The sequence below is a fragment of the Kryptolebias marmoratus genome, linkage group LG21, assembly GCF_001649575.2.
Source record: "Kryptolebias marmoratus isolate JLee-2015 linkage group LG21, ASM164957v2, whole genome shotgun sequence".
Classification (NCBI taxonomy): Eukaryota; Metazoa; Chordata; class Actinopteri; order Cyprinodontiformes; family Rivulidae; genus Kryptolebias; species Kryptolebias marmoratus.
The window spans coordinates 17,569,696-17,587,346 of NC_051450.1; the positions used below are offsets into that span (position 1 = coordinate 17,569,696).

General features: G+C 40.5%; 1 protein-coding gene and 1 long non-coding RNA gene across 3 annotated transcripts; one reads left to right on the forward strand and one right to left on the reverse strand.

Moving 5' to 3' along the window:
- Positions 1-88: 88 nt before the first annotated feature.
- gdap1 (ganglioside induced differentiation associated protein 1) lies at positions 89-7,867 on the forward strand. Of its 2 annotated transcripts, XM_017406620.3 has the most exons (7): positions 1,857-2,025; positions 2,388-2,580; positions 2,956-3,129; positions 3,296-3,390; positions 4,164-4,278; positions 4,371-4,734; positions 7,166-7,867. In XM_017406620.3, exons 1-6 carry the CDS (start codon positions 1,864-1,866, stop codon positions 4,721-4,723), a joined length of 1,092 nt encoding a protein of 363 aa, XP_017262109.1. In that variant the 5' UTR covers positions 1,857-1,863; the 3' UTR covers positions 4,724-4,734; positions 7,166-7,867. The 2 variants fall into 2 exon arrangements, with proteins under 2 accessions (XP_037829012.1, XP_017262109.1); XM_037973084.1 differs by lacking the exons at positions 1,857-2,025; positions 7,166-7,867 and adding an exon at positions 89-216 and having other exon boundaries at positions 4,371-6,850.
- LOC112450214 lies at positions 4,482-10,485 on the reverse strand. Its single transcript, XR_003038756.2, has 3 exons — positions 10,213-10,485; positions 4,679-4,739; positions 4,482-4,610 (listed from the first exon to the last, which is right to left on the reverse strand). It is a non-coding gene; the product is annotated as an uncharacterized LOC112450214 (long non-coding RNA).
- Positions 10,486-17,651: the final 7,166 nt, after the last annotated feature.

Sequence of the window (17,651 nt, forward strand, 5' to 3'; positions counted from 1 at the left end):
GTTATTTGGAATAAATCAAACGGGACGCAAAGACAACCAGAGGCAATAAAGAACTTCAGGCTGCTTGATATCAGATCTCGGAGGANGGCAGGACCGAGGCGGCAGCAGGAGGAGGCTGATGCTGACTAGAGAGACGCGCGGGGAGAAAAAAAGGGAGGATGAGGAGCGGCCAGACATGGAAGACAAAAAGGCATGCCTAATGATTTCAGAGTAAAGGTATGTGCGTCATTTACCGGCGGGTTGTCCGTTCGGTGCTTCTCGTCTCCCCCCTCTCACCCACTGACCACGGAGGGAGGGAGGCACGGAGACCCTGCTGGAGAGGAGAACGGCCATGGGCCAACGTCACGCCACAGGGACCTCCCCCCGCTCCCCTCCTCCCCTCCTCACGAGCCCGGACCCCACCAAAATAAGGCACCGCTATATTTAAAGCGCGTTTAAAAGACGCGCCACAGGTGTGAATTCCGACAGTAGCTGTATTAAAACAAAATTATTTGTCCAAGATGATCAACAATGATGTCATTCTTATAAGTTATATTCGAATATATACATTAAAGCACCTTATTTTTTTTAACAAAATATGCTTGAGTTTAACATCTTTCACAGCTAGTTGCTCAAATGCGTCATTTTTTGATGGAAATATCTTAAAATACCTCTGATTTTGTCATTGGGCGCAATAAAACTCAAACAATACCTTTAACAGGCCTTCTTTTAAGATGAAACCGTGTAATAACAGTGTTTTAGTTGATGCATCAGGTGCAGCACCTGACTGATGAGCTTTAAACTGAGCACCTTTTGCAGCGCAGGTATCCAACAGTATAGATGAGGGCGCCCTCTGCTGGCCGAATACTGTTAGTGCACAGAAACTTGCTTATGTAATTAATGGCCTAGCGTTGCTGGGAGAACTGCATATCGCCCGCCGACTTTCATGCCAGACTTTTAAACTAAGGCCATCTTGTGTTAAAAACTGACAATTGCAGCTGTTTTTACCAAACCTTGAAAAAACGTGTACAACCTCACAAGATATCGCAAGATGTCACTCAGAATACTTGTTGGGAACAACTCAGCTGTTACCACACTAAATTTTAGCTCACTATTTGTCAAATTTGTCAAAAGTTACCAGGGGGAACCAAATATTTCAGCCGTCTGAAATAATCGGTTCCCCCTCTAAAACATGGGACAAAAATAATTTACCAAAAAGTCCTTAACTGTGTTTATTCCTCTCATCATGGACAACAAGTCCTGTGAATTTGGAGACATTTGTTCTTTTTTTGCAAAAGTGGCGTGTGTGTTGATCAAATTCACTGCCACTTCAAATATTTACCCGCATTTGGCCAGTGGCGGGTGCTAATTTCCACCCCTGATAGGAACACAAGCAGTTTTGTATATATATATATATATGTTGTTATAACATTAGAGGAATTTAAAGATTGTCACTTTTGTTTAACACAGAAAGAAATGTGGGCTTAATTACAGCCATCATGGTTGTAAAATCAAAATCATTCACAGTATGTAAAAGTGGAACTTTAATAAGAAATGTCTAAAATTATACAAAATTTGAGCACAATATTTGTAAAAAAATTGACTGGTTTGTGGCCATTTTTGTGGTTGTTCAGGGCAAATAGCTGGGAGCGGCCATCTTGAGTTGGGTTGCCTTCATTTAAGCGTTTGCTTTGTGAGATTTTCAGCACACTCCATCCACTGGCTCTTGAGCTAGTTTTCTAACACAGAAAAAAAAACCCAAGCAATTACACTATCGACAGCGTTTTGTAGCGGCGGGCGATATTAAATAAAAATACATACTCCCGGCCGGCAGGGGGCGCAGCTGCGTGAGCGGTGACGTAACGCGCTGCTCTAACAGGCAAAATGGCGTCGGATAATAACGGCTCCGAGTCCCAGGATGAAAAAGCTGCTCTCGTACAAACAAACCCCGAGGAGGACACTCGTCAGCGGAGCGTTACAGGCGCGAACAAAGGCGGAAGCAAACTAAAGCTTTACCACTGGACCCAGAGTTTTAATTCTCAGAAGGTAAGGAGGCGTCCTCGGGTCTCAGCACCGGGACTCCAGGGACAGCTCCCTATCTGTCAGAGGCTCACACACACACACACACCTACACACACAATGAGACATTTAAATGGGTTTACCTCTAGGCAATGTTCCATTATTTTGCCTTGCATCATATAAAACAGCACATTTGACTCACACATTTGCAACAGAACACTTATAGCTCTTTTTATGTGTTTAATTAACTGCTTTTAAATCAAAATTAGCCTTTTCCATTTCTATTTCACGACAGTAAAGCAAACCCTGCTTATATTCTAGTTGATATTTGTGAATGGAGGGAAAATGAAGACACTTAATTTGATTTTCTGCCAACATTTGCTCTCCAGGTTCGTCTGGCCATAGCAGAGAAGGGCTTGTGCTGTGAGGAGTATGATGTGAGCCTTCCTCTCAGTGAGCACAACGAGCCGTGGTTCATGAGGCTGAATCCTGCAGGCGAAGTGCCCGTCCTGGTCCACGACGACAACGTCATCTGCGACCCGACACAGATCATGGACTACCTGGAGGAGAACTTCAAGGAGGGTGAGGATAAATGAAATGGAAACATCTATAGAGTTGCTGAAGCTTTTGTCCTTTTTTTAAATTTTATTTCAATGCACTTTTATGTTGTCTTGTTTGGTTCAGCATCTTTGAATATGCATGTTTAATCATTTGTTTTTAATGTTTTCTTGGTTTGCATTAATCCATGATATGTTAAGAGCCTGCTTCACAAAGAAGGAAAAATCTGGTAAGCACACTCGAGAGGAGCTTTATTTTCTCACTCTTATAAAAATCACGTCTTTATTTTAGTGTTTGACATAAACTCTCCTGTGCTTGTCGTATGCATTTCCTGCGTAAGCACCTCTTTTTCTCAAACTAAGAAGCAGAGTAAAGACATACTTTCTCATTTGTCTCCAGAGGGCACTGCCAGGCTGGTTCCCGAGGAAGGCAGCAGGTATTATCTCAGAGTGCAGCACTACAGAGAGCTGCTGGACTCGCTGCTGATGGACGCCTACACACACGGCTGCATCCTTCATCCTGAGATCACCGTGGACTCCCACATCCCAGCATATGCTGCCACGTCTATTCGAAGTAAGACCATCTCAGACGCAAAACATAATCAGCTTTTGCCTTTTTGTGGCAGAAAGTATTTTATGCTTCTCAGTAATGTTAAGGGGTAAAGGATAATATGTTAAAATCGACTGATTGATTGATTTATGCGTACCAATTAGCATTAACTCGTAGTTCTTATTGACAGCACAGATCGTAAACACGCAGTCCGAGCTGCAGAAACTGGCTGAGCAGAACCCAGAGCTGAAAGATGCTTATAAAGCTAAACAGAGGCGCTTAAAGGTAAGTGAGTACATGAGGAGAGGGCTAAAGGAGTTAAAATGTTGTGTTCTGGGGTTTAAGCTACAGGCATCTTCTAAAATTCATAAAGCAACGCTCCGGAATCCATTCATAGAAACTAAAAATGAAATCTAATATATTTAGTTAAGCAGCTGTGACTCACACTGAGGGATGGTTTTGGGATTCATTGCACTTAGCAATTCAATTTGAATATTTTGGTTTTGGTTTCTGTCTTACAGGATTTTAAACAGCTTAAAGTGATTGTAAAATGTCTGACGAGTTCACAAAAACTGCTCAGAGAGAAGCCATTGTCAGTTGTCTTAAAATACTTAATTTGCAGCTTATATTTCTTTACGAAATGAAATCTCGTAGAAACACATTATTGTCTTTCTAGTGCATGTATTAAAGACAGAACGAGCAGCTGGCTTCTAATCCTCCCTGAATCAGTGGAGCAGTCAGTGCAGATAGGCTTGGATGGGAGAAAAATGGTAACATAGATTTATTCTAAATCTGTTAAACATGGCAAGAAGAACATTAATTTATTGATCCCATTAATGCTTGTTCTAGTAGAGCTAAAAATTTTAAATAAGAACAAAATAATTACCTTAAAAGCCACCAAATTAGTACATTATGTTAACCCTAATGAATGTATTTTGAAGTTTGGCAGCCAACCGGAAAGTTTCAAACTCTTCATTTCTTTACTTTTTTTGTCCATTTATGACTCCAAACAGGAGGGAATGTGTGCCATAAATGTTTCTGCGTTAATGTGTTTGTAGTCAAAGCTGTTTGACCACGACAACATGAAGTATCTGAAGAAGCTTCTGGATGAACTGGAAGGTGTGATGGACCAGGTGGAGACAGAGTTACAGAGGAGGGTGGAGGAAACACCAGGTATCCATGGCAGCTTGCCACTTTAACGCAGCAGTTTACGTGAAACCAGTCCCAATTGAAAAGTTTCTCTTTCTGTCCCCCTGCTTTTGCAGAGGAAGGCAGTCCGTCCTGGCTTTGCGGTGACTTCTTCAGCATGGCCGACGTCTCCCTGGCCGTCACATTGCACCGCCTGAAGTTCCTCGGCCTCTCCCGCCGCTACTGGGGCAACGGCCTCCGGGTCAACGTGGAAACGTACTACGAGCGGGTGGTGGAGCGGCCGGCCTTCAGGAGAGTTCTGGGCCATGTCAACAACATCCTGATCTCCGCCGTCCTTCCTGTGGCGTTCCGGGTGGCTAGAAAGAACGCACCAGTTATAGCCGGTACGACTCTGCTGATCGGGTTTCTCGGAGGAGCCACTTACCTCGCGTTCCTCTACATGAAGAAGAGACTGACTTCCTTCAGCTGAGGCAGCCTAAGGTGATCTGGAACATTAATTTAAAACGATTAACTAATAAACATGCACAATATGTAACAGAACAAACCCTAATTTTGTGGAGTGTTGCACACGATGGACTTTCATTCCTTCTTGATGACTGCTGCTTCGCAAAAACAGTGACTGAAGATAAATTTGGGATGTTTTGCTTTCTTTTCTCTTGCGTTAACATCAACTTGCAGGTCTCATATCTGTATAAATTACATTCACATGTTCTGCCTTTGTAGGAGGTTTGAATAATATGCTACCTTACACTGTATGTATGCAGACATGTGTCACCTGAACCAGATAATAGAGACATAAATGCTTCAAATGTGCCATAAAAGCTGTTTTGGCTGTAGTTGCTTTTGCATTCAACATGGCTGCTCCTGAACGCACCATTCTTGACAGAGTACAGTTGTCTGACCGTGGAATGATAACAAAACATTCATGGAATTAAAGAAATACAAATAGACTTTCTAACTGTACTGACAGCTATAAAAACTTGAGATTACTTGCATAACTCTGGTTCTCAGAGTAGCATGAGTGAGATATCTCACTCCCTCTGTGCATTCCTCAGAAGCATTTATCTCATTACGTTAGTCCTGATTGGCTGGTGATCCCGACGCCTGCGTCACCTACCCTTTCAGTAGCTTGTGTTACAACGCAGCACTATTCAAAATAAGCACCTCTTCTCACTTTGCTCCAGCAAGAAGGTTCGTCGGGTGAGACATCTCACTCGTGCTACTGTGAGAAGTCGGGTTACACAAGTAACCTGAAGTTCTCATTCATAGTATTTGATTCCATGTCTCACTGTGGCATATGGAGACTCCCGTATTGCCAGACACAGCTTACCTCTAACAACCACCAGCACTCAAAAGGTGCCCTCCTGTTCCAACAAAGGGGGTTTAACACAGCAGAGGCCACATTTGGAACGGAGACATCCAACTTGTAAAACTGAGCAAAAGCAAGTAGAGAGGACCAACTCCCTGCTGCACATATGTCCTGAATAAAGACCCCGTTAACAAGGGCCCAGGATGCAGTCAGACCGTGAGTGGAGTAAGCACGCAGGCCCACAGGCACCTGATGGCCCTGCTAGGGAAACTGCCCCCACAATCCAGTGGGAGAGACACTACTTTGTGATGGGCTTGCAACATAAGAGGTTTTGCTCAGGACACAAACATCTGATCGTTTCTCTGAACGTTGCTAGTCCTGTCCAAATACACACGCAGGGCCCGGACTGGACAAAGCTTATTCAACCGCTGCTGTTCCTCAGGTGAAGAAAAAGCTGGGGGGGACAAAAGGCTGTAAGCAGAATGGGAGAGAATGAGCCCACCACCTTCGGCACAGAAGCCAGGTTGGACTGCAGTGAGACTCTGACACCCACAGGAGCAAACCTGGTGCAGGAGGGGCTTACAGGAAGTGCACGGTCAGCTTAGCAGATGCCAGGGCCAGCAGCAGCACTGTCTTACGAGACAGAAGTTTTAGGTCAGCCTCCCCCAGAGGCTCAAATGTGGGGCCAGAGAAACACTTCGGGTGTATCCCATAGTGGCACATCGAAAACAAATACTCTGTATGAGAACAGTGTTTAAGAATATATCAGTTAAGAAAATGAAAAAGGTGGAAACTCAAACAATGAGGTCAGACATCTTGATTTGTGCGTATGTAAGAGTCTAACAGGTTTTGCCCATTGTGTGCTCGTTACTTGTTGTAATTTGGGGCTAATGCAGAGTGAGAAATTAAAATGAAATAAAGTCAAAGCCTTTAGTTTGTTTTCTGCGACAAAGTTTGTCAAAATTAAGCGTAACTTCTGCAAATAAAAACTGGATCTTAAAATGACAAGGCTCTTGGTGGGATCTACGTTTAGTTCTCTTTATGTTTCAGGTCTAAAAAAAATCAATAAATAAAATAATTTTCTTGTGAAATGGCAGCCAAAATAACACTTTTACTCACAGTATTATATCACAAAGGTGTTATCAATGGGTGTAGGCCTAAAAGTCATGAATAAAGTTTTAATTCACAAATTCTACTGCATTTCAGAAAATATATCTGCTCATTTTGTGCACCTTAGAAAGCAACTATATCCACATAAAAATGAGTGGGAATTGAAGAAACGGTAACAAAAATGCTGTAAGGGAAATAATGTAATATCTGCAGAGTTTTAAGTAAACAAATGCTTGTTTTTGATACTGACAATGTGGGTTTACTAAAAAAAGAGGAAAAATTGACCTGGTTTCTCTGATCATACAGAAGCAAATGCGTTTTTGTGCCACTAGAGGGCAGTGTTTCTTTAAACAACACTTTGTAAGAATTCAGAGAATAACATGTAGTCCAGAATGCAGTTTTTTTTTCCCCGCAACTACAATTGTATACCCTTCACTTCATGATAATGACTGTGTTGCACTGATTAACAGTATTTTTTCTTCTTTTTTACAGCTTTATGTGCAGAAATTGGCTTATGCAACAGGATGATGGCAACACCAAATCCAACACAATGGGTAAAAAAATAAGAAAGCAAAACAAAGTAAAGGTGTTAAATTGGCCTAGCTGTGGCTGTAAGTGTGAATTTATGCCTGCAAACATCAGAGAGCTGCACAAAGAGGAAGAGGGAGCCAAAACATCTTTACAATGATGCGAGAGACCGATATAATCCTGCAGAAGACAAATACTTTTAATTATCTGTAGGTTGTATTAATTTTATTACCACCCGATTTCTATATTTTATCTTAGCTGGTTTGTGTTTTTTAAATAAATAGTAAAGTTTTGTTTTTTTCAGGTAAGAACTGATGAAAAGTATCCAATGTTTTTGGGCTTTTGGCCTAAATAAATTATAAAAGATCAAATATATTTAGAAAATAAATACAGACTTAATTGATTTGTATCAGTTTGTTAATCATATGCTCAAATCTTTCTGTCTAATCTCTAAAAAAATAGTTGATTTCATTACTGACCTCAAATTTAGCTGTTATTTTGTAAATTAGACTGAAAAGAAATTGATAATTATGACAGATTTATGACTTTTGACTTTTATTTTGAAAGATGGCAAAAAACCAGACAATTTTCAGAATCAAGCAGAGTGTCTTCGATTAATTCAGTAATACATTTTCTACAATAAATGAGGATCTAATTTGTGCTGAAGCTACTGTCTTAACTCTTTAATGTTTAGGTTTTCGATGCCCTCTGAAAGGTTGTTTTATGGTTCTGCTTGAGAGATTTATTTTTAGATTTTCTCAATGTCCACACTCGAAGGTGGGGTAAATCACAGCGAAGAGTGAAAATCTCATGCGGTATAGATGCACATTGGGAAACAGCTGTGATTTGAAGGTTCCTTTGTGCTGCGTGCACACCAAAAGCCATGCAGTTTGTGTTACAAAACCAAAAAAAAGAAGAAAGTAAAGCTTTAGTGGGAGCTCGGATCCAGGATCCTTTCCCACCTCTTTGCACCCGAGCAGCCAAAAGTCACCAAAGTGGTGAGACACAGACGTTTTATTTTAAACAGACTCATCACGTCGGTTTGGAGGTGAAGGACTGTCTTTTCCTGGCTTCAGTTAAAAGGTCAAAGGTTCTGCGGTGAGCAAAAATACGTCTGTACCAAAACGTTTACTGTGCTACAATATGGAGACCAACTGAAATGTTCTTTTCCTGTGTTTTTAAATTTTCCAAACTTTAAATTTTTTTTTTTTTTACATTCTAACTACTTCTGCGCACTTTGTGTCATTTTAGCTTTTCACAGGTTAAAACATTCAGCTCATTCAGAAAATGGATGCTATGACTTCTGTTTTTTTGTAACTTTTATACTTTTCAAAAGATTTAACTTTTACAATTATTTACCCCCTAAAAATACACAATTTCTGTTTAAGTCTTTTAGCTTCCAGTTACAGTTCTGGTACTTTTAGCTATTAGCTAATCTTTTGCTACTCTTCTCTTTTAGCTACCATTCGGCTCATTTTAGCTAGCTTCTTGCTGCTCTTAGCTAACCTTTCTCTGCATCTAGACTTTAACTAGCATTCTGCTTCTTTTAGCTTTTAGCTAGCCTTTTGCTGCTTTTGAATTCTCTGGCGTTCAGCTCTCAGCATTCTCACTGTATTTTCACAGAAAAGGCTGTTTCTTCGGTTTATATTCCCATCCAGGGAGTTTGTAAACCTCTTCGCTGTATCTTAGAAATTGCGACTGGCTTCCAGTCAAACCACTGAAACAGAGCTGCAGCGCTTCTCTTTACTGCCAATAAAATAAACAAAATCAGGGTGCATCATCAGCTCCATCCTTTTCTCCACTCACTCTGTTTTCTAAGAACTGGAGTCTCTTTTCCTTTGCTGCTCCCCCCACCCCTGGCAGAAAGTCTGCGTCAGAGGCAGCGGGCGAAGTGGTGCAGGTGGCCACTTTGGAAACGGAGAGGTGCGTGGAAACCCCCAGCAGACGCTCAGTCTGGAGACAGGAGAGGCGTGCAGTAACGGCGTGTTTGGGTGGCTGAAGAGAGTGAGAGAGACAGACGGCTGGAAACCAGTTTCTTGGTGATGCAAGTGAGCAGGGAGGGGCCGGAGAACCAGAAACCAAGAAGAGCATGCTGCAAGTTAAGAGGATTTGGGATGATCTGCAGCAGTGCAGGGGGAACAGCTCCCCCTCAAGCTGTTTTTTTTTGTCTGACTGAACTCATATCCTAAAGATGGTTCCTAAAAGTCTTGGCTTTTCAAGACAAGACCTTTTTCCCCCTCATTCCTACAGGATTTCTTGCTGAGAGTAAACTAAAGTTTGACAGGTGGGCTGTCGGGTGATGACGTTTGAATCATGTTGGATGTTCACAGACAGGCGGGCTGGGTAAACACAAACCCCCGCAGCGGTCAGCTGACAGCCAACCTCAGGTTAGTTCTTGCCAAGTCAGCCAAGTCAGTGGGATCATGGAAACTTCCAGAGATATTTTACAGGTTGAGGCTTTGAGCTGTGGCAGCAAAGACTTGGAGGAAAATAAGACTATAAACCATCGGAGCAATCTGAAAATGAAGAAACAGCCTCGTTGCTACGATAACAGTCATCCAATTCTCAAAGAACTCACATGGCTGTTTTGAGTTTGCCATCATCAGTGCCTGAGAGAAAACCTCAAATCAGTGCATTTAAAATGGTGGTGTCACAAATACAACAGATAAAACTCCCTGTTTTGAAGAAATAAAGTGTAAAGAGACTCGCTGCTATCAACATTTAGATAATTTATCAGTCAGGGGCCGCAGGAATACAAGCATACGAACATCTACAGGTGCATCGTTTCCTACAGCAGCTTACAGCAAACTCTCACTACACAATGCTCAAAAGGCAACGAACAATCCTTTTTCATTTTAAAAATACGTCTCAACGACATCTAAACTGTTCTTAGATCTCGTGCCTAAAATTGGACCAAATCTAGTCTAAAAGTGAAAGTTTGCAAATATCTAAACCAAATCGTAGATGTTGAGATTGACAAGAAAAATTAAAAATTGCAAAATTTTACCCACATTGGAGCGCTCAGTTCCTGCGTTTCGTTGTTGTCTGGCCTCTTACTCTGTCTGAACTGAGCTACAGCTGATTTCTGTGTCTCACCATGCAGTTTACTGATACTTTGCGGGCCGAATGCAAAGAACACGTGGACCGTGTAAGGCAGGGGTGAAGAACAAAGTGGATTTCTGCCATTTTACAAGAACTCCAACTCAGGATTTCCCAGCGGTTCATGTGAATGTTACTTTTTAAACCTTTACAGCAGGGGTGGCCAACTCGTCCTCGAGGGCCACCATCCTGCATGTTTTCATCGTTTCCCTGCTCCAGCACACTTGATTTAGTGGTTAAATCACCTCTTCATGTTCTGCAGAAGCCTGTTAATCACCCATTGATTTAAATCAGGTGTGTTGGAGCAGAGAAACAAGTAAAACATGCAGGATGGTGGCCCTCGAGGACCAGGGTTGGCCACCCCTGGTATAAGGGCTGGGGGCCACCAGTTGACTCTCACTGCTGTAGATAAAAGTGTCCTCAGTGTGAGTGGACGGCAGATACAGTCACCAGAGGTGGGGTTTCATGATGTTGACACGACTGCTAACAGGACCCCCCTCACCCCCTGATTGGCTCATCCTTCCCAGCTTTATGAGAAAAGAGAAAACCCTGTACCCCCCTCACACACACACACACACACACACACACACACACACACACACACACACACACACACGTAGTCCTCAAATATTTAACCTTGGCATGTATAAATACTGCAGAGCAGGAGAAACGATGCCCTGGTCCTGCTGCGTTATAAATCTCTGCTCGATTGGCCAGATGTGGCCAAGTTCAACACGCCAACAGGTTTTTATTGTGTTAATAAATTTTCTGTGTAAGAAGACTGAGCTGTTACGATGCAAATGAGACTGTGATTCCAGAGGTGATGAGAGAAACGTCTTTTTTTCACAGTTTTCAGCAAGTGTGTGTGTCTGGAAAAGTACAAGTTTGACAGATGTTGCTGAGTAAAATCAGAGTTACGGTGGACGTTCTTACATCCATGAGTCTACTGGAAGTAGATCAATGTACTGTCTTTTTTTCCCTTTCAAGCATGGCCTGCTTTGCTCCAGAGGTTGGTGCAGATTGCTTTTATCTGATTTTATCTGTCCTTGACATCTGTCACATGCAAACGAGAAAGAAAGTCCAAATATGAGACCCGATAATGTATTTATAGGAATGCTAACTGCATTCATTTCTGTTGTTCCAAACTACATCTGTATATTTTGTACTATTTTAGTCATTCATATATAAAAATGTTTAGCTCATACAGGGAGATGGGTGCTATAACTTTTGTTTTTTGTAACTTTTAAAAAAAATTAACGGTATTTTCCATAATCTTCCCCAAAGTAACAAACTGATTCTGTTCAATTTCTTCAAAAACTTTGATTTCTGACATCTGCTTCAGCATAGTTGCTCTATTTCTAGCTACTTTTAGCTACCATTCTGCTACTTTTACCTTTTAGCTATTTGTGCTTTTCTACTTATGCAAGCTTTAGCTTATAGCCAGCTTTTTGCTACTTTTAGCTTTTATCATATTGCTACTTTTAGCTGGCCTTTTGCTGCTTTTAGCTAGCATTTTTGCTTCTTTTAGCTATTCGCTAGTGTTCTGCTTCTTATAGCTCTAACAACAAGTAGTAAATCTGCTTTGGTGGCTCTAAGGTGCCCGAGCATTTGGAATAGACTTATTACTGCAGGGACAAAAAACAAAGCAGAAATTATTATTGCAGGCAGGATTACAGGAAAAAAAAAACATTATTAAATCACACAAACTTGTGTTTTAAACAGCGCCAGTAAAATTCCTGCTTAGCTAAAACATCAAGCTTTTATTCTTAGAATCCTTGAAGTAAAAGGTTTAAACCCAATGTGGTCTATCTGATACAGATTGTAAGATTGACATAAACAAAAATGGCTAAACTGATGCTTTTTTATTTGTCACAAGCAGCATTTCCTTCCTGTTATAGTTTATTTAGGTCTGAACCAACGCACACACTCTGTTCTGCTGCTTCATGGTTCTCTGGCATTTTCTCCTTTACGCATGATATTATCATTTCATTTGAAAGTCACTTTTAATTGTCTTCTTCTGTTCTGTTGATTTTCTCGAACACAGGACGGTTTTCTTACAGCAGTTTAAACAGAAGTCAGGATCTGAATTTGATCAAAATCAGCTGAGCGCCGCAGTTGGAGCCCCACGAGCAGCTCGTCCTCGCTGACCTGCTGGGAGAAATAACCAAACACATGTTACAGGCTGGCTTTTGTTATTTGCTCAAATGTTTCTGCTTTTCTGGGAGGGAATTCTGCCTAACTATGAGTAGCTCTGAAAACAACTGCTTTCCTATTTTCTCCCTGACGGTTCTGTTCGTGGCCTCGTTCAGGTCGACTTTGACGGCGCGGCCGTTTGAAGCGGAGACGCAGATCTTTAAACGCACACTTCTCTTCAAAGACACGTTTTATTTACAGAGTTGGGTCAAAGCTGGAGGACTCTCAGTGGCGTGTCACAAATTCCACATCTCTGTTACAAACCAACATGCAGTTTTTTTAAGGCAGACTTTACCAGCAGCAGAAAGATGCTGAAGACGTTTCAACACCATGAGAACACGTTTTATGCTAAAAATACTCAGGTCCAATCAGCAGCCAGACTTTTTTTTCAACAGAGCCATGCTGTTTTATTAAATCCAGATTGTAGTTTTGCATTGTCTTGCTGATATAAGCAATATTTTCCTCTAAACACTGCAGTTTGTAAAACATGTGTTGCTTGAAATCCTCTACAGTTTATTCAGCATCACAACATCTGTGATTTCCAAAGACAAGTGCAGCCTGTTAAAGGATGCTGAGGGTCCTCTGACAGATTCCTTCCCTGGGATTTATTTTATTTTTACTTGTCTATGCGTAATAAAAAGGTAGGCAGCATTTGTGCACAACACTTCTGAAAATATGACATAGTTCCACATCCTAACATTATGATTATTACAAATATGGTCTTATGAAAAGATATTAGAATCTAATTACTAATCTAATTAAATTTATTAATGTGTATAAATAGGTTACTCTAGGTTACACTATTTGGCCAACAATCAAGCGTCATTCTTTTATTATTTTTCTTCCTAGTTTAGATTTTAAACATCAAACATTTGTCAGTAAATTACCTGCATGTAAGCTCAGACTATTTGTTTCAATGTATAAGCAATGTTTTACAACTGTTTTATAAATCCTTGTTAATGCCTTATAATGTGTTTACAAACTCTTGAATAACCCTTTAATAAATCCCTTTAAAAGGGGCTTTTATTAGGAAGTGATAACTCTTTTTTTTACTATAACCTTTTCCATTTTTTATAACCCTGAACGCATAATGAGCACATCAAATTAATCATAAGCAACAGTATTAAAAAAACAACTCAGTTTCAGTATTTCATATTTTGTCTTTGCTCTATTTCAATCTCATTAGAAAGTTTTAGGCTTTAGAAGTCATTGCTTTCGTTTCTTAGTTTTGAATTTGGCTCGTCCCGCTGGAGACAAACCAAAAAAACGCTGAAAAGCTTCAGGTCTTAAACGTGCCCTTTAAAAGCACATCAGCAGCCGAATGAAATTACTCACAAACGCATGCAAAACTCTGCTTCACATGACATCAGCCTGAACATATTTGTACAAATTCACCAAAGGCAGGAAAACGTGAGTGGATTATCTCTAAGAAGTGAGTGGGATAACAGGTGAAACTATATATGGTGTTCTAAGCCGGCCATGGAAAGCAGATTATGCATTGGCAGCATTTCTGCAGCCTCCCTGCCAAACACAATACTCGCCATAATGAGAAACACTTGTTTCTAAAGGAACAATCCGCCGAGCCACACACAATTCAAACACAACCAAGGGGAGCTTATATTTCACTGTTTATCATTAACACTGATTACTTTTTAGTGGACTTGGCTCACAGACAGAGAAGTATTCCCATCCAGCAGATCGCATAAAAATTTAAGATCTGTCGGTTTTTACAAACGTCCGAGAGGTGAGGCTCATAGGTGGAGAGGATTGAGGAGGAAACAAAACATTTCAAAGGAAATGAAGACTGCAATGTGAGCCATATTCATAACGGCTTTTTTACCAAGCTTCGTCGCTGAATTATAGCGAGCACTTTCTGTTCTGGATAGGAGACGCTGCTCCAGAGAGAACAAATGAACAAACAGGAAAAGTGCAAAGTAATGGCTTCTCAACCAGAAACAAAAACTCTTTTTTTTTGGTTTGTTTATTTAAAGCCCCTTTTATTTCTGTTCACTAAGAGAGAGAGACATAAAAATGCTGCCTCAACTGAAAATAAAACGGGCTTTAAAGTTTCTTGTTTGGCCGTGGATCTCTGCTGTATTTCATTGCTACAAAGGGAGGGATTAAATGGCAGAAGGTTTTATTGACACGACCGTATCCATGGAGGATTAGAGGTCTGTTTTCTTCGAGTAGTCTGAACCCATTAACACCAGACAAGTGGAGAGGAATCCTTTCGCACCCCCTCAACTATTTAGATTTTTCAATCAGGAAGTTATAGCTCTTGGAAAAAGACTTACAAATTATGACCAAACAATCGAAACGAACATTTTCTTTGTTTGTTGCGTCCTGCAAGGTACTCCCATTGACATCTTTGCATGCATCTTTCATGACCCTTTGCACACAAATAACACTTGCCAATCCCTGACTTAAGTAATTTTTTAGAGGAGGAACTTAAAGTACTGAGTCTGGAAGTTTAGCATACAAAACAATCTATTTGATCTCTCTATTACCCTCAAATACTCACTTATTTATTATCACCTGCCGCCAAAGACAATAATGTTTTTGCCCATGTCTGTGTGTGTGGATGTGTTAGCAAAATATCTCATGAGGCAGGGCACAGATTTCAATGGAACTCACAGAAAGTAATCATTGGACGTACATCTACAACTGATGAACTTTTAGAGTCAACTGCATTCAAAATGGACACCACAGCTAAGCAAACTTAGACAAAAATAAGTCTAACTCAGCCAATTCTACAGATACTGAGCTAAAATTTGATGTGGAATTCTAGACCCTTAAGTCGTATCTGCTCCACAGTTATAAATGATAAAAATTCTTTTTTTTTTTGTAAAATCTTGTCATAAGTCATAATTTAAACCTGTCAAAAATAGCCCCTCAAATATAAACCCTGTGTGACGTAAAGGGCAAGAAGACAGATGCCCAAATATATGCTCTCAGTCGCAGCAAGAAAAGAAAAAAAAAATCATAAAAGGTTCCCCTCGACTTCAGTCTTGCAGACAGTTACGGTGTTTGACCACTGTTTGTCGCAGCCCTGCCACACTCTGTCTGTACCTCGTCCAATCCAGACAAGCAACCAAAGCTGCGGCCGCTGTCCCACGAGCCAGAAGACACCGCAGGTCCTGCGTGTCCTGCAGCTCACCCAGGGGACAGCTGTGACCAACAAAACCAGAGGTGAAAGAAAAATCCAAACACATTTCGCCATCATCTGAATCAATAAAAACCTTAACACACTTTGCATAAAAGGAAACAGCCTCACAGCCAAGATCTTTTTTCTTTTTGGCAAACAGGAGAAATTTATAACTGTATGAAAAAAGTCAAAGCAGCCTGGGTAAAATGAGGTAAAGGAGGAATTGTGTATCAGGCCATTAACCTTGGATAATGTGGGTAACATATATTTTCATTTTAAGTTTTATTGAGCTGGATAATTTTATTTCCATCCAACCCAAGTGTGCAGACAGTGAACAGATTACTTAGCAGTACTACTACAACAACCTGCTACTCTATACAATTCTGTGCAACCAAAAGTCACCTAGTTAGTAATTAGGTCCACCTGTTTAATCTCAGTAGTAATCAAACAACATCATGAAGACCAAGGAACACAACAGACACATCATTATTTACTAATTAGGTGACTTCTGAAGGCAATTAATTGAACTAATTAAAACTGGGTTTTAGTTAGCAGTATTAAAGTAAAGGGGATTGAATACAAATGCACCTTGTAGTTTTCAGATTTATATTTGCAAAAAATATTGAAAATTGTTGGTCTATCACCTAAAATCCCAGTAACATACTTTGAAATTTGTGGCTGTGACGTGACAAACGTTCAGTGGACACGTACATGCCAGTTAACGTTGGCAGTTTACCTTGTCAAGTTTTTTTTGGGGGGACTTCTGTGGCTTTCCATAAAAAGACAGACAGATGGTAGTCGGAGACAGGAGGATGACGTGGAGCGATGGGTCACATGTCAGGACTTCAAGCCTCACCCGTTTCGCTGACGACATTCAGCAGCTCTTTATAAGACATCTGCTCAGCCAATTTGGCAGCATGCCACACGGTGGTTTTCTTTTACAAATCTTAGTACGTGTCCACGGGATATTTTAGGATGATCCAGCATCACTACAGACGTTTAGCTGCACCTACTTCCGCACAAAGGGGGTAACACCTCTTAGTGCAAAGGTCTTGAGCCAGTCATTTCTTTTTGCACCACATGAAACACAGAAAATAGGTGCGATGATTTCCATCATCCATTTCTAACATCCTTGGGTTACAGTAGGTGCTTTTTCCCTGCTTGCATGACTCATAGGTTAATGTTAAATGACTTAACAAAAACAGGTCCATGAGCTGTACTATAAATTACTAAAATGTGTTCAAAGAAAAAGGTCAAAAGGCTTTAAAAAGCCTTGGAGAACTAAGTGTCATGCAAAAAGTCTGACTCCTTTAAATAATACTGAGAAATAAAAGATGGCTTATGTGACCCAATAATATAGGAATATAAAATAAAAGTTCAAGAAGAAATCTAGAAAAAGCCCACAAGATTTTAAAAATAAATTTTATGAGAGGTTAAGAAAGAGGAAGTTCCTGGCGATGCATGCATGTATTTATGACAAAAAAGTAAAAACTGAAAACTTTAAGTTAAAGTTAACAAGTGGGACAAAAAAAATGAATGTGGAACAAGAACCAGGGAGCAAACTATGATGGAACAATGATTGAAGGTAAACTAGTCGAGTTAATATGCAAGATGATGACAGCCTCCTTCTGCAAGTTGAGGAATCACAAATACAGATAACTGGCTGCTGAAAGGAGCAGACTTAAAAAGGTTTTTCTTTGCAGAAATTGTGTCAGATGTAGTGGATGTTTATTTATTGATGTAATGTAGGAAATTCATGAGCATGTTTGGTCAGTTGAGACAGAAGGTTACTCATGACATTAATACTTTTTGGCTCTGTATGTTGTAACAAACACACATGTATCAGTTTATGCAAACAAAACAGAACAACGTGCACAAAGTCAGTACATGAAAGCACCATTACGGGAACACACACACACGCAAATACACTTATCTACATGCCATGTCATTTTTCTCACTGTCTGCTGGAGGCGGTTGTGCCAACAAATCCCTCAGGCCTTTTTAATAATCTCT

Bases quoted from the DNA above. Each gene is read 5' to 3' on its own strand.
- gdap1 (XM_017406620.3), top strand. From the start codon at position 1,864: ATGGCGTCGGATAATAACGGCTCCGAGTCCCAGGATGAAAAAGCTGCT. The intron at 2,026-2,387 runs GTAAGGAGGCGT...TTTGCTCTCCAG, and splicing joins AGAGTTTTAATTCTCAGAAG to GTTCGTCTGGCCATAGCAGA. The intron at 3,391-4,163 runs GTAAGTGAGTAC...ATGTGTTTGTAG, and splicing joins CTAAACAGAGGCGCTTAAAG to TCAAAGCTGTTTGACCACGA.